Here is a 16519-nt window from a genome sequence, read left to right as displayed (position 1 = left end):
ACTGGCTCCCAACCAGGGGAACTGGTTTAGCAGGGGAAAGGTTGCTTGGCAATGAAGTCATGGGGTGACTTCTCTGGTTTCTGGTCACCTCACAGAGGAGACTGGAAAGTTATACCAAAAAAAAAGAGGAGCTGATCTATTTGGGGGCCCTTTTTCCCTAGCTCAAGACAAGAGGAGGGAGAAGCAACCTAGCATGGAGGCTTCTTCCTGAACACAGATGGTCCCCAAGGGAAAAGTGAGTGAGTGCTGGATGCTTGCTGAGGCTAGGAGGTTTGTCATGGTCGGGACTCCCTTGTGCTTTACGTGGTAAGTAAAAGAGTGAAGATCATTGATCCTGTGCAAAGCGTGTGGTATATGCCTGACCTGTACCATGGGCCTCCTGGGAGAGCTTCTGTAAGCCTGAAGGCTCCCGCTGTGGGGGTAGGGACTGGAGAAGGGGGTGTTTAAGCTACAAGGGAGTCTGAAGGGTCAGCACTGAGCCCACGGGCTAGGCAGCTGGACTGTGTGTTCCAGCTCTCAGGAGGGGGTGCTAGGCAGAGGGTCTGTGCCCCAAAAGTGTGCCTAGGGACCCCAAGTCTGGGGCAGCAGCTGGGCTCTGTTCAGGCTTTGGAGGCTTGAAACGCCTGGGGACCCAGTGGCTGGGTTCCCTCGCAGCAGTATGGTGAACAGTGGCAGAGCTAACGGGGGTGTCTGGGGGGTGACTGCCTTTCCCCGCACCCTGGCGGCCTTTAGGTGCATGAGGCGCCTTTTCCAGCATGGTATGCATGGAAGTTGCTGCAGGCACGAGAGGCAGCTGCCTCGGGTGGCAGATTCGTGGTGAGGCTGTGATGTCCCCCCTGCCGCGGTGCGCGCTGTCCGCGTTCACCCTGCCGCCCGTTAACCCAGCCTCTGTGTGCTTCGATCCCAGCTCTCTTTGAAAGGGGACTGGGGTGAAGCGCATTAACGGGCAGCCGCAGGGTGTCCAGCTCATGCATCCCTGCGCGCATGAACACATGCCTGAGGCCTCTGCACGGTCCATGTGGCTGGGGGGCCTGGCCCAGCTGCTGCCCGCCTCTCCCAGGACAAGTCCCAGAACGAGGGGCCCCCCCAGGGTGGGTGATGACCAGATAAGTGGCACCCCTAGTCCCCATCTGCTCCCTGTCCGAGCTCTCCTGCCCCCACAGCTGCCCCTGCCCCCTTGGGGTCCTAACCCCACCCCATGGTCTAGCCTTCCTGCATCCCATCTCCCCCTCTGTGTCCTAGCCCATCTATCTTCCACATCGTCTGCCCCTTGCCCATCCTCCTGCTGCACCATATCCTGCTCCCACCCTATCAACTCCTGGGGTCCTGTCCCACATGCCATCGGCCTCCTTTTCTAGCATCCTGCCCCATATGCCCCCGGTTCCTGTCCTCTCATCCCATTAGGATTGGAAGAGACTTCAGGAGGTCATGTAGTCCAACCCCCTGCTCAAAGCAGGCCAACCCCAACTAAATCATCCCAGCCAGGGCTTTGTCAAACCGGGCCTTAAAAACCTCTAAAGGATGGAGATTCCACCACCTCCCCAAGGAACCCATTCCAGTGCTTCACCACCCTCCGAGTGAAATAGTGTTTCCTAATATCCAACCAAGACCTCCCCCACTGCAACTTGAGACCATTGCTCCTTGTTCTGTCATCTGCCACCACTGAGAACAGCTGAGCTCCATCCTCTTTGGAACCCCCCTTCAGGTAGTTGAAGGCTGCTATCAAATCCCCCCTCATTCTTCTCTTCTGCAGACTAAATAAGCCCAGTTCCCTCAGCCTCTGCTCGTAAGTCATGTGCCTCTGCCACCTAATCATTTTTGTTGCCCTCCGCTGGACTCTCTCTCCAATTTTGTCCACATCCCTTCTGTAGTGGGGGGCTCCTAAACTGGACGCAATACTCCAGATGTGGTCTCACCAGTGCCGAATAGAGGGGAATAATCACTTCCCTCGATCTGCTGGCACTGCTCCTACTAATGCAGCCCAATATGCCGTTGGCCTTCTTGGCAACAAGGGCACACTGTTGACTCATATCCAGGTTCTCGTCAACTGTAATCCCCAGGTCCTTTTCTGCAGAACTGCCGCTTAGCCAGTCAGGCCCCAGCCTGTAGCAGTGCATGGGATTCTTCCGTCCTAAGTGCAGGACTCTGCACTTGTCCTTGTTGAACCTCATCAGGTTTCTTCTCGCCCAATCCTCCAATTTGTCGAGGTCACTCTGGACCCTATCCCTACCCTCCAGTGTATCTACCTCTCCCCGCAGCTTAGTGTCCTCCGCAAACTTGCCGAGGGTGCAATCCATCCCGTCATCCAGATCGTTAATGAAGATGTTGAACAAAATCGGCCCGAGGACCAACCTCTGTGGCACTCCGCTTGATACTGACTGCCAACTAGACATCGAGCCATTGATCACTACCCGTTGAGCCCGATGATCTAGCCAGCTTTCTATCCACCTTATAGTCCATTCATCCAGCCCATACTACACCTCTACCTCGATATAACGCTGTCCTCAGGAGCCAAAAAATCTTACCGCGTTATAGGTGAAACCGCGTTATATCGAACTTGCTTTGATCCACCGGAGTGCGCAGCCCCGCCCCCCTGGAGCGCTGCTTTACCGCGTTATATCCGAATTCGTGTTATATCGGGTCGCGTTATATCGAGGTAGTGGTGTACTTTAACTTGCTGGCAAGGATACTGTGGGAGACCATATCAAAGCTTTGCTGAAGTCAAGATATATCTCATCTAATGCTTTCACCATATCAACAGAGCCAGTTGTCTCATCATAGAAGGCAATCAGGTTGGTCAGGCATGACTTGCCCTTGGTGAATCCATGTTGACTGCTCCTGATCACCTTCCTCTTCTCCAAGTGCTTCAAAATGGTCTTCCTGTATTATTCTCCTCTCCCCCCCCCCCCCCCCACCGTTGTTCCACCCTGTATTGCATGCCCCCTAGTCTGGTGCAGCTCTCCCTGTACCCTAGAACGCCCTTTTGATTGACACCCAGACACCTTGGGATGGGGGGGGGAAGAGTGCAACTGGGGAATGGTGCGTTTGGGGATGGATCCCCATGCAGGGCTGTTGCCTCCTCAGGGTGGGGGACTCCTGCGGCGTCCTTGAACGGAGGAGCTGCTCACAGACCTGCTGCAAACAACGGAGGTGGGAGAGTCTCAAATCAAAGGTGGCAAGAAGCCTTTACGATGGGAAGTGCTGGGCAGCCTAAATACAGGGGTGACTATCCGCTGTCGTCTTCCCCCGGTGCTGGGTGAAATCAGAACTGCTCAACTGGGTGTCACATGCCCTGTACTGATGCATTCCCACTGCCCTCTGTGTGCCCAGCGACCCGTATCCCCCCTCCATGCCCACTGCCATCACTTTAAGAATATTTTCTGTCTTTCCCCAGCACTGGCCATTTCTCTTGTTCTTACCCGAACCCTGCAGGGGCATTTTCCCCACCTCTGTGGGCTCTTCTCATCCCGCTACGTGAAGATTCCCAGAGCCTCTTTGGCTCTCCCCCTCCCCCTACTCCCAGCCCCCATGCAGTAGTTCTCTCCCTCACAGGCTTTGGGTGTTTTCCCTCTGGAAGGGGGGGGCAGGAGGTGGAGGAGGAACTGCTGGCCTGGTGCAGCACATATAGGTGAGTGGGGGATGCAGGAAAGCGGCCTGCCCTTTGGGTTGGTCTAGCCCCGCCTCTTCTGCCTCCAGTGAATTGAGTGGCAGTCCAGGGGAGGCTGCCGGTAATACGTTCGCAGAGGCCAGCGTGGATGCACCCAGGCTACGAACCTCTGTGCCGCAGTTGCCGCCGTCTAGTGACGACTGGCCCATTGGGGCAGTGCTGGGCAAAGGGCTGCTGCTTGGGAGCAGCGGGCAGGAGAGGCACAGGTGGTCTGTGCTGAAGCAGACTATGCTCCCTCCTCCTCTCATCCTCCAGCCAACACCCCACACCCTCTTAGATCCCCAGGAACAGCAAGGATGGGCCAGCCTGCTGGGCGGCGACTGGAGGAAAGCATCCTGGGGGCGCCACGTTTCCTAGGCTTTGAGGCCAGAAGGGATCATTAGATCATCTTGTCTGACCTCATGCAGAACGTCCCGTCTTTCACTGATTTGTCCCTTAGGGTGACCCCCCCCCCTTTACTGTGCGATGTACTGACGTGTTAAAACCAGGAACAAGGACCCTTTTAAACGTTAACTTGAAGCTGATGATCATTGCATTGTACACCTGAGAGACGAAATCCATGATGGGCTACGTGCAATGGTGTTTCCCTAAACTGTCCCTTAAAACAAAGCCTGGTCCCTCATATTCCATGTGGTTTTCCCTTATTTCCCTCCACGAGGGTGGACTCCAGAACTATCCCTCTTCCACAAGTTGAGCAGCATCAAAGGATGCTCTGTAGTTACAGGGGGGCACAACCCCCTTAGGGTTTGTCTTGGCTGCAGGATGAAGTCAAGCGTTGCCCCTAACTCAGGTCCCATCCCCACACACACGCTTGAGTGGCGTGGCGTGGCGGTTTTCACTGGAGTTGGCTGGCCCACCAGGGGGAACAGGCTACAGCTGGAGTGAGTTAGACAATTGCTCAGCGCAGTCCTCCAAAGGCTCTGGGCAGTGTAGTTGCTCTCACTCGAGTTTGTATCTGTCCACCAATGCAGATCACTTTGTGTTGCCTTCAAATCATGGTGCCTTGTTCCCCTGGGAGAATGACTTCAGGGGCAGTTATTCTTACCTGGCAGCAAGAGAATGGGGAGGAGACAGATCATAGAATTTTGCAACGTGGTGCCTGATTCGTTTTGAATGTGCAGTGTGGGTTTTTTTTTTTTAGCAGCAGGGCATTGGGTTTTACATTATTTGTAAAATCTAGAAGGAATGTCACTGTGCCCGGCTAACCTCCTGGGGGGCTGGGGGGGAGCATCCACAGCTCCCTCTCCACCACAGTTGCTTGCCATTAACAAAGACAGCAGCAAACAGCCCCCGAGCTCCCATGGCAGAGGGGAACTGTGGCGTTTGGGGTGGCAGCTGATCGGTCTGAATAGTTGACCTCCCGGCCGGGGTCCATGCATTTCATCCCATTCCCACCCCCCCCCAAAAAAACTGCTTTGCAATACACACAGGGAAGGTGCACCGCCCCACTGCAAAGTGTTGCAACAGCCCATGCAGCGCTTCCTCCCAAGCGCCTCAGAAGTTTGCTTCCAGTTTGCTAAGCCTGAAACATTTTTTCCCCCCTTCCCTGCTTTTTTGGGATCAGCCCACAAGTGACTGGCTCTCCGGTGACGCAGTGTCTACTCGGAGGCTTTCTTTGAACCATTAGCAGACAAGCAGAGACACTTTTTTGGTGTTCCTCTCCTCCTTCTCTCTGTCTTTCCACCCCCCTCTCCTTCACCCCAGCCCCTCCAGCGTCCTCCCTCCTGAGCAAGAGGAGAGCAGAAGGGAGAAAACAATTGCCCAACTCAGGAGTTCTGCAAGGAGAGAAGGCGAGAGAGAGAGAGTGGGGGGGAGGGAAAATCCAGCCTCCATCCAAAAAAAGAAAAAACCCTTCAGCAAAACCTATCCCTGGGCATGAAACTCACTAATCTCGCCTGCTCTCCATGGCCACGGATGGTGCAATGCGCGCTCTTCTGCGTCTTGAGCCTTGATCTGCGTCTCGGCGCTGCTCGCCCAGGTAGAGTTTGCACATGTTTTTCCAACTCCTAAGTGTGTGTCTGTGAGTGGGGGGGGAGGGGGGTAGGAGGTGCTCGGTTCCTTTGTGCATCGGCGGCTCTAGATCGAGTCCCTTTTTTGAAAGAAAAGAGGGAAAGGAGGCAGTGGGTGGGGGTGTGCAGCAAAGAGTTGAGTGAAACCAGATGTGGAGGGCTCCCTGGCACTGCTCGAAGAGGGGCTGGGATGGAATGAAACCACACAGCTCATTACAAACACAGTAACCCCCCCCCTCCAAAAAAGTGCTTTTCCCCTTAAAGATCAGTTCATCTCTGCTGCCGAGGCTTAACCAGCGATTCCACCCTGATCAATATTCCACATCGCCCCAGGCCAACAAAAACTTTGGTCGGCACAAAGTTTTCCAGCAATGCTTCTCCCCCCAAGTGAACTGAAAAAATCTGCCCTCTCTGGTATGCCTTGGGTCCCTAGCTCTCTCTGGGTGACAGCGATTTGGCATGTGTCACTCGAGTGTGTTGTAAGGGGTTGCTGGCCATTTGTTAGGCATCAGTAGCTTTAGTTAGATGTATTGATCCCATCATGTCCAAGCAGACTCAGCGTGCCTGTGGGGGTTGGTTGGGGTTTATTTATTTATTGTATTCGTTCTTCCTCTTTTGGCCAAGTTGGTTAAAGGCACCCAAGAGTCTGGACAACTCATGGTTTGTACCAGATAGAAAGACTTCCCCCCCCACCCCCCCAAAGTGGCTTTTCTAGCTTACGATATTTTTAAGACACATGCTGTTAAATGCAAAAGAAAAGTGGGCCCAGCCTTAGGAATTCCCAGAAGAATCGGGTGTTCTGTCACCAGAGGAGAAGAATGCAGCAGCACCGGGGAGCGGAGGGGGCGGTTTAGGGGGGGAAAGAGATTATTAGGTCAGATTGGACGTGAATCAAAGCAGCTCCGGAATTTGATTGCCAGCACTGGAAGCTGTGGATGCAATCTGGAACCCTTTTGTCTCCTGAGCGGGAGGTATTCTGTTTGTTTTTTTTTAAAGGAGTTTATACTTTTAGGCCCCAATTCAGCCAATCACTCCAATTCAGCCAAGCACATAAGCATGGGTTCAAGACCCATTGGCTGCTAAGCATATGCTTAATTGCTCTGCTGAACCGGGGCCTTCATAGGTACTTGTAGGCTATGATTTTTGTTTTACTTTCTCGTGATAAAAACATTATTTTTTTTTTACCTTGGTAAATATGTGACATGCCAAATGTCCTGCAGCTTTCAAGACCTCCCATGGAATAGCCATTTGAACGGTTTTGTAACTCAGGATGTGTCTATTTACATAAGCGAGTGACTGACGTCCATTTAGTTGCTTCCTTTAATTAATTTGGCTGTATTAAAAAAAACAATGGGGTCTATTGGCCTAAACAAAAACAAACGTAACCCCTCGGTTTAATTTATTAGAGTGCTCTCCGTAAATCCAAACCAGATTTGTAAATGGCAATTTGCGAGGGCGACATTTTCCTCTCTACCTAATAAGTAACGACGGGAACTACGTTCTGGTCCTGTCCTTGCCCTTCACGGTTACTGGCGGAACTGGCCGACTCCTTGGGGCTATCGAAACCTGGGAGGAATCAGTTGTTATAGGTAGTATTGGGGTAGCACAACAGAGATGATTGTGCTAGGTCCTGTGCAGGCACATAGTGAGAGAGAGCCCCTTTCCCTGTCCTAAAGCCTAGCTACATAGGCAAAGCAGGCTAAGGGTAGGAGAAAGGATGTATTGTTATCCCCATTTTACAGATGGGGAAGTGAGGTGGAGAGACCTGTACCTGCGAGTTGGTCTCAGACTGTCTCGACAGGAGCTGTAATTTCCAACTCGGACAGACGTAACTGCAGGAGTGGTGGGCCGAGCTAGCAGACCTGAGTACGTCTAGGGTTTCAGGTGGGATCATACCTGCGGCAACTAGCCCCTCCCCCTCATCACAGCGGCATTGCTAGTTTTAGCGCGCTAGCTCAATCGCAGCTCGCGCAGGTATGTCTACCTGAGTGGGAAATTACAGCTCCCGCGTAGCCGTACCCTAGGCGACTTGCCCAAGGACGAGCCAGGAACAGAACCCAGGTCTTGCAGATCCCACTCTGATGCTGTAACCAAAAGACCAACCTTATTCGTAAGTAGGTGCAAGGCTCCAGAAGGCAGCCCTGTGTAAAGCCGGGCACCATGTGCTGCTGTTCACATTTGCCTTAAGGCTGGCTGAACTTGGGGTGGCCAGATCTCGCTCTCCCTTGCAGCTGCGGCTAACGGCGCAAGGAAGGGGCGTGGGAAGAAATCGTCATGCGCGGTGTCGGATGAGTGGCTGGGTTTATGGGAGAGGGCTTTGGCTGGGGGTGAGCGCGTGAGCCCGATTGGATGAATTTCTCCGACTCTTCGTGGTGTTTGCAAAACTGCTTTGAGTTCACAAACCTTTCGGGCCCCCGCACCCTGTCACCAAAACCCTAGTGAAATTCCAAGGGAAATTAAATTGAAAGCCAACCTTCATCTCTGCCCCCACCGGCAAGGCAAAGGGGAGGCTGGTGCTCAGAATTGGGGCTCAAAGCACCTCTTCCCATTTGCTCCCTAGGCATAAGCAGCCAAGCTATGCACAGCACAGGGACCATGTTAGCTCTTCTCTGCCTCACCGCTGCTTTTCTCACAGGCCTTCTCTGTTTATTTTCCACTGGTTCCTTCTCTGCTCCATTTTCATGTCGGTTCTTCTCCCCCATCCATTTCCTTCTCGGTTCCTTCCTTCCTTTGCTGCTCTCTCCTAAGACCAGCTGGTAACATTCCACTGCAGCTCTGTGGTGGGGTTTGAAGTCGGGCGGGCAGCGTGGCATTGGATATGGCTGGAGGTGACGCCGCCAATGGTCTGAGATGCACTGGCAAATACCCGGTTTCTTGTCTCTGGTGCTCACGAATCAGGCCTGTTTCGATTATTGACACCATGCAGGCTGGGCTGCGTTCTGCCTCGCGCATCACAGGCTGCGATGATGCCCTCTGGGGTCTGGTCCCAGAACGTATCTTGCTGGGCCTGCATGAGGCGGGGGGGCAGCTGGTCCTTGCATGTGGGGCATACTTGCTATCTGGTCACCCTACTTGCTGGTCACCCGCCAGAGCTAGGCTAGACATCGAACCATAGACGTGCAGGGAATTCCAGGGAGCTTGGAGGCAGTGCCCCTCTCCCTGTTGGTTTAGGTCAGGGCTTTCCATGCACTGAGTACTGGAAAGTGTAAGCGTAATGAGCTATTCATCCAGGGAAGAGTCCAGGGGCTCCTCTGTGGCTTGGGGGTTGTTTAGCCTTGTTGCTGTCTTAAGAGAGAAACCACTGTGGTATCCTTTTTATGGATTTTATTAAGGAAATGTACAAGCAAATACAACCTAAACAAACACATCACTGGCTATAAATGAATATAATTTCCCGAAACGCACAGAGCACGGAACGATACAGTGATCAAATCACAGCAACAGTTGAGGTTGAATTGATCGATCAGTAACTACCAGGTTTTACTCGTGCCTTGCTAGGCAGAGCTCCCATTGGGAGGTCTGACTCAGGAAGGACTGAGAATGTGTGGTAGGGAGCACAAATGGAAAATGCAAGAATGCCCTTAGCTAGGTCCAGTCCTTGCATCCAGCTATGGAAGGGTTCTGGGGTTTGCCGCTGCATATCCGGCTGCTTGTGGGAGTTCGTTCCAAAATGTAGATGTTTGTGCGTGAGGAAGGGGCAGCGAGAAGATTTTTCCAAAGCAGAAGGCGAACAGAACAGTTCTTGTTTAATTGTCCCTCCATTTCAATGAAAACGGCTTGGTTAGCTGTAAACTTTCCCCTGCAGTCTTTGCAACTCAGACATTGCGGCACTGGGCTAAGTTAGCACCCGGGAGGCAGAGGGCAAGCGTCTATTAGTTATCGTTTGTATTCTAGACGTGCCTACAGGCCTTCCCTGAGGTCAGGGCCCCAGCGTGCTAGGTGTTGTACACACACGTGCAGTGAGAGCCAGGCCCTGGTCTGAAGAGTTTACAGTCTAAATGGACAAGATAGACAAATGGTGGGAGGGGAGACAGGCCTGGAGGGGGGACGTTGTTTGCCCAAGGAATTCAGGAAATGAACAAACCCCATAAATCATTCACAGTAAACTACATTTTTTTTATTACATTCCCAGTTTGACTAATGCTGGCTGCACAAATCAGTCAGCCCAAAGAATAGTGACATGGTAAGGAGAAATTTCCCATGTTCTTAGATATTCCCGTCCACTCTTTCTATTGGCTCCCCCGCCACCCATCTTGTAAAATGACAGGCCTGCTCTGATTCCTGAACGTCGCTCCCTGGGTCCCAGTCCCCAGTGTGGAAGGAAGAGGGGTGGATGGATTGGAGACTGGGTGGCTAGGGATGGGATGTGGATATTTTCACCTCTAGGTCACCGGTTCCCATCCAGCCCACCTTGCTAGTGACTGAAAGATGTTATTACCGGACAGCTGTTTGCTGGCCTGTGTGGACAGATTGAGGGAAGTGATTATTCCCCTCTATTTGGCACTGCTGAGGCCACATCTGGTGTATTGTGTCCAGTTTCGGGCCCCCCACTACAGAAAGGATGTGGACAAATTGGAGAGAGTCCAGCAGAGGGCAACGAAAATGATTAGGGGCCTGGGGCACATGACTTACGAGGAGAGGCTGAGGGAACTGGGCTTGTTTAGTCTGCAGAAGAGAAGAGTGAGGGGGGATTTGATAGCAGCCTTCAATTACCTGAAGGGAGGTTCCAAAGAGGACGGAGCTCGGTTGTTCTCGGTGGTGGCAGATGACAGAACCAGAAACAATGGTCTCAAGTTGCAGTGGAGGAGATCTAGGTTGGATATTAGGAAACACTATTTCACTAGGAGGGTGGTGAAGGAATCTCCATCCTTTAGAGGTTTTTAAGGCCCGGTTTGACAAAGCCCTGGCTGGGATGATTTAGTTGGCGTTGGTCCTGCTTTGAGCAGGGGATTGGACTAGATGACCTCCTGAGGTCTCTTCCAACCCTGATATTCTATGATTCTATGACCGCTTTGGTGGGTCTCAGTCCAGATCCCCGTGGATGGGTGTCCGAAGCACAAAAACCACTGCCACGGTTGAACCCTCATCAGAGAGGCCAGAAACGCACACTGGATCGAAGGTTAAATCCAAAAGAAAACATTGCGGGAAGGGGATTGGGGCATGCAGAAAAACTGAATAAACAGAAACATTGTAAAGCATGAGACACTATAGAAAAAGTAGTGTGAGGAGATAACAGAGAAGAAAAGCTGCTAAGACTAGAATGGGCCTTGGAGACCGAACGCCCCTTTTCTCCAAAGTGGGCCCTCGAAGGGTGGGGCACATTGTCAGGGGGTGGGAAGCTCCTGCTGCACTTGCGGCGCTGTGTCTGCTCTGTGATTAAATACAAGATGTTTTCAACCTTAACTACACTTTAACATATTTTGTTTAATCTTGCTGTTTCCTTGTTTTGTTTTGTTTTTTAAATAAAAATTTCCCGTGTGAGCACTAAGCAAGAAACTCAAAGAGAATGCTGCCGTGCAGTATTTCTGTGGCTTGGAAGATCTGTAGTGTTAATCGTAAAGTTAACGTTTGAGGGCAGCATCATGGGTACCAGAGCAGCGCAAAGCCGTCGAAGTGCACTAGTGCATCTGCATGAGTGAGCCCAGTGCTGTGTGAAAAGGAGTGGGACCCGGTCCTTGAGTCTCAGTGACACAGGGTGCAGCTGTCTCGATGGAGAGCCTATCAAGCGCTGATGCTAGCCCAAAGCAAGATGGGGCACGTGTCAAGAGCTCTCGGTGGTAGATTACTTGTCCCATCTTGCCTTTGAATAAGGAAGTGGGAACCACAAATAAGTAACTGGTACTGTGAATAAGGAACCAACTTCATCCTCTTGGTGTACACTCACTTGTACCCATATTAAAAAATGCTTTATACCAGTATAGCTTATTTCCATTCCTGCAGGGGAGTGAGCTTGCATTGCGTTAGTGCAGTGGTTCCCAAACTGGGGTTCGCGAAATGTTACAGGGGGTTCTTGGGAAAAAATTCCCTAATGGCGGACAGAGCTGTCCCTAGGAACCCCGGGCACCATGGGGCCAGCAGCCTGGAGCCCCCGAGCTTCCAAGAGCTAAGCAGATCAAAGCAAGCGTATCTATCACACTGAGGAGATTTAAACTTCAAGACTCCTTATAAGAAATGGAAAGGGAGGTGGATATTTTTTGCTGATTTTATAATTAAATAGGCAGCTAGTATTGTTTTTAAAATTATTATGAAGAACAAGTTTAAGCTTTGTTGTAACGTGCGTTGTTTGCCTGGACTGCTCAAGACCTGAATGCTTGTGGAAGGAGGAACTCTTTGAGTTGGCTTCTTAAATACCTTCATGCTGTTTCACATCTGATACTCCTTGATGAAACATAGGAGCCTTGTCTTATCACAGGCTTATTCAAAGTGATACAAGCTACGAAAGTGAGATCTTGGAAGAGTGTTGCCGTTTTCATAATGTATTAACAATACTGTTATGATAAATAATAATTAATAATAGTGTGGAATAAGCATGTCATAAAAACAAATGTTATATTTCCAAGATCACTGCTTTTATAATTTATACTCAGGGAAAGGAGAAAATCCCTGGAAATATTCATTTTTAGAAGCGGGTTCGCGAAACTTGACATTTTAGTGAAAGGGGTTCACAGGTTGTTAAAGTTTGGGAACCACTGCGTTAGTGCTACCAGCATAAGTAACGTGTTACAATTTCTGTGTGAAGACAAGGCCTTAAGATAGTTCAGCTAAGAAGAGAGACTACTCCTGGGGGCTGTGTGAGCTCAGCGCCTCTGAAAACTGAGGCCAAGTGAGGTGCCCGAAAACAGAGGCATTCAAAGATCAGCAGCAAACTTTGCAAATATGGTCTTTGCACATATGTGGGGATGTAGAGCTATAAATATGTTACAATAGGCCCACGTACTTTAATAAAGCCCCATTAAATTATCACACGTATTTTAAAATATTTTGCCCTTTGTTGTCAATGATCAAAATATCTGCACATAGATACAGTCTTTGGGGCAGGCACCATCTTTTTGGTCTGTTTGTACAGCGCCTAGCACAATTGGCCCTGGTCTGTGCCTGGAGCTCCTAGGCAGTACGATAATAATCACCACCACCCATCTTCTTCCTTGTCGCACTTCAGTCCACCTGAAACAAGGGTGGTGTCACGGTTGCATTGATCAGACAGGGTGGGCAATGGGAAAACTGATAGAAAAGAAGTCTTTGTTGTTGTTGTTGTTGTTAACACCTGTATTTTGGTAATCGGCAATGAAAAAGCCCATGGCAGCCAGTAGGGAAGTAGGTTGTGACTCTCTCTTGGCCTGTTTCTGCCCTTTGATGCATGCGCAGTTCTCTGCTTGGATGCAGTGGAAGTCATGCACGTCCACGGGCAGAATTCGGCTCTTGAAGATTATTCGGTGGTCTTTGTGGATGGAAATTAGGTGTTGGAATCGGGAAGGTAGAATCGAAGGCCCTGATCCTGCGATTGGATCTGTCCAAAGTAAAATGAGGCTCAGGCTGTGGGAAGGCACGAGGGGTTGACCCAGGCCTGTATGTGGGTGCAAATGAGGTCTAATAGTTGGATTGGAGTATTAGGAGCCAGGGCTCCTGGATTCTGCCTCTGACTCGCCATGTGACCTTGGGCAAATCATTTAACCTGCCAGTGCACTGTTTCACCTCTGTCACATGGCTATAAATAATATTTGCCTCCATCATGGGCAGGGTTGGGAGAATGAATGAATGTTTGTATAATGCTCCGATAAAATGTGTTCTATGGGCCTGCTCCAAAGCCCGTTGACACCAGTAGAAAGATTCCCATTAACTTAAATGAACTTTGAATCAGGTCCTATAAGAACCAAGAGTACTAGTCTCCCAAGAAGTGAGATCAGCTACAGCAAAGAAGGGATTCGAGTAACTCCCCCACCGTGCAGGCTGCTTTGCTACATGCACGGTCTTGGCTGAAATGAGTTTGTTGGCTCTTTGTGGGCCTGAGTGAGGCTTCGTGGCATTTCGTACAGAAATCCCACCCATCGCCAGATTCCCTTTCTTTCCCTGGAGCGAGAGAGCTGTTTATTTTTCCTTGAGGTTTAGTGAAAAACCTCTTTTATTTTACTTCTTGGCTTGAGTGTGTAGATCCACTTCCTGCTGAGTCAGGCCCCAGCCTGAGCCAATGTGTTTCTCTGATGGGACAGCTTGTGCTTGGGAAGGATGCTGGAATGGAGGCGGAGCGCTGATGGGAAAATCAGACCTGAGCTCTGCCCAGATCAGGTTTATTTCTCCCCCTTTAGAAAAAAATGTTTTTTAAAGAGGGGGAAGTAGAGCAGGCACCCCGATGGTAAGCAGGGTCTGAACTGAAATATCTGACTTTAAAACTTCCCCCTAGATCTTGTGGGAAGTTTGGACAAAAATCAAGACCCAGACTTGGGTTTTGCAGCCTGAATTCCTCTCTAGAGGCACTGTGGTCCCATGTATATGGAACTGGACTAGGTCACTATTCCTAGCCATGCCCCTTGGGGCAAGTGGCTTCCCCACCTCTGTTTCCCCTGTCACCTAGCACAGCAGGGCTCTGGTCTTAGTTGGTGTGATGTATTGAAAACTGTGTTATAACGACAAGCTGCCACTTTAAGCATAAAGGGTTTCCTGGTCCTGCTTGCAGGCTAGGGAGCTCTGTAGGGAAGCATGTGATCTGGGTCTTCAGCAGTCAGTCTGCAGAGACTAAGCCTAGAGCAAGGTGAAGTGAGTTGTGGCTCTCTGCCTTAGAGAGCAGACTGCTTTGTCTTTCTCTGTTTTGGGTTCTTGTGTGTCAGGGTTCTGGATCGAAGAACTATAGTGTTGTGTTATGTTGCAACCTTCCAAAAAGAGTATTTGGTGGTTTTTCTCTACCTTCTCTGTCTGTATGCCGTAAACATAACAGTTGGGTGCTCTGGGCACTAATGGAATGCAAGTAAAAATAATTGCTAGTCAGAATGCCTGGTAGAAGAGCACCTTAGTTATAAGATCAATTCTCTTTGGGGTCTGACTGTGAGTCCATGCCAGTGTAACTCCATTGTTAAGTGGAGTTATTCCTAATTTATACTAGTGTAAATGGAAGGAGAATCAGGCTCTGAGCCTCTACGTACCAAGGAGAATTTTCCTAAGTGTAAAAATGTTTTGAAGATTGCAGACGTCTTGTCATCTACCAGCTTGGGGGCGTGGGTTGGCTGTTAAGTTTGACTTGCACTTCCTCTGTACCAGAGCCTCAATGAGCTTTTAGAAAGGAATTGCACATAATACAGACAGGAATACAGGTTCTGGGCAGCAGCCGCAGCTGTGACTTCAGGGGTTTGCTTGACACTGTGGGTGCGGCTTCGTAAAAAGCCAGTGTATGTTCCTAGCGCAGACATACCTCAGAGAATGTTTTCCTGTTGGCCTTACAGGCTATGGGCCAAAACATGTGCTGTTGTATCCCTTTTTGTTCTTCCCTAATTAAATGAATGGGTGACCTCAGGATAAATATTTATGTGCTTGTCGAATCCTTGCAGAAGGTACAAGGTGTATTACTGTGTCTCTGAGCACTGCCATAAAGAGCTCTCAGTTGCAGTGTGAGAGCTATATTGTGACTTCCACACCACCCCCTGAAGCCTGAGTCGTGGTGGGCAGAACGCCAGGGAGGAGAGGGTGTTTTCGATATTGCCAGAGACTGTGCCTCATGCTAAAACATACATGGGCCTTATTTTGGTCTGTTCTTGTGTTGTAAATCTGGATTTACTCCGCTGGAGTCCAGGGAGTTACTCTAGTTTTACAAAGCTGGGACTGAGAGCAGAATCCAGCCTGTGAACCTTTCCCTGGGTTTTCTTTGTAAAGTAATGCTTTGTGCTTGTGGTCTGAGATGTTTAAGTGACAGATGCCAAAGGAGCAGAACGTTGTCATGACATGATGCTCTCCGGCTCCTGCATATGGTGGCTGAGAGCTGGGGGAAGAAGCCCGTTTTGTACCTCTGGGATTTTAGGCCGGTGGTCCCAGCCTCCTGAGGGCTCAGTGGACTTCACCGCGATTCCAAACAGCCCAGAATCTGTCTGTGCTTCCAAGACTCTCCAGCCGTAGCCATGCCCCTGGCTGTAGGGCCAGGGCGGGGGACAGAACCTGTCCCAGTAAATGAAATGATCCCCGTGACACTGATCTAGATCGAGGTCTCAAACACGTGGCCCGCGGAGTTATTTCCTGCGGTCCCCCCATGGTTCCCCTCGCCCCCCAAACAGCTGTTTGGCGGCGCTTCGGACTTTCCAGGAGGGAGGAGCCGGGACGCGGCGTGCTCAGGGGAGGAGGCGGAGAAGAGGCGGGGCTGGGGTGGGGATTTGGGGAAGGGTTGGAATAGGGGCAGTGAGGGGGCGGAGTTGGGGCGGCGACTTTGGGGAATGGGTTGGAATGGGGGAAGGGAAGGGGTGGGAAGAGGAGGGGCAGGGGCGGGGCTCATGGAAGGAAGGGTGGGGGCAGGACTGGGGGAAAAGGGGCGGGGGGTTGTATCTTTGTATGAAAAGGTGTCAGTGGTGCGGCCCTCGGGCCAATGTACTAGTCCTCGTGTGCCCCTCGTGGTGATTTGAGTTTGAGATCCCTGATCTAGATAGTGGCTTTGTTTCTAGTATGCTAAATGGCTGCTACACATGGAATTATAGGGCACATTAGATGATGAGGCAATACGGTAGCAGCTGCTCGCTGTATTCCTCGCTGCGTCATGACAGGCTAGAAATCTCTTAACTTTACTCCGCTACTCTCTTCTCTAAATTTTGTTCCCTATATAATATGGAGAGATACCTATCTCATAGAACTGGAAGGGACCTTGAAAGGTCAT

The 16519-nt window shown here is 50.7% G+C and overlaps 1 protein-coding gene across 1 annotated transcript in view; it reads left to right on the top strand.

The window, feature by feature from the left end:
• The first annotated feature begins 5286 nt into the window (after nt 1-5286).
• MRC2 (mannose receptor C type 2) overlaps nt 5287-16519 on the top strand; it is an 86508-nt gene continuing 75275 nt past the window's right edge. The window contains exon 1 of the mRNA XM_026654701.2: nt 5287-5645. Within this exon, the coding sequence (XP_026510486.1) occupies nt 5543-5645 (103 nt within the window). The 5' untranslated portion in view covers nt 5287-5542. The remainder of the gene's footprint in view (nt 5646-16519) is intronic.

The sequence above is a fragment of the Terrapene carolina genome, unplaced genomic scaffold (genome assembly GCF_002925995.2).
Source record: "Terrapene carolina triunguis isolate 2854851 unplaced genomic scaffold, T_m_triunguis-2.0 Scaffold193, whole genome shotgun sequence".
NCBI classification, from domain to species: domain Eukaryota; kingdom Metazoa; phylum Chordata; order Testudines; family Emydidae; genus Terrapene; species Terrapene triunguis.
Note: the sequence above shows the minus strand (reverse complement) of the source record. Positions and strands in the feature narration are given on the sequence as shown.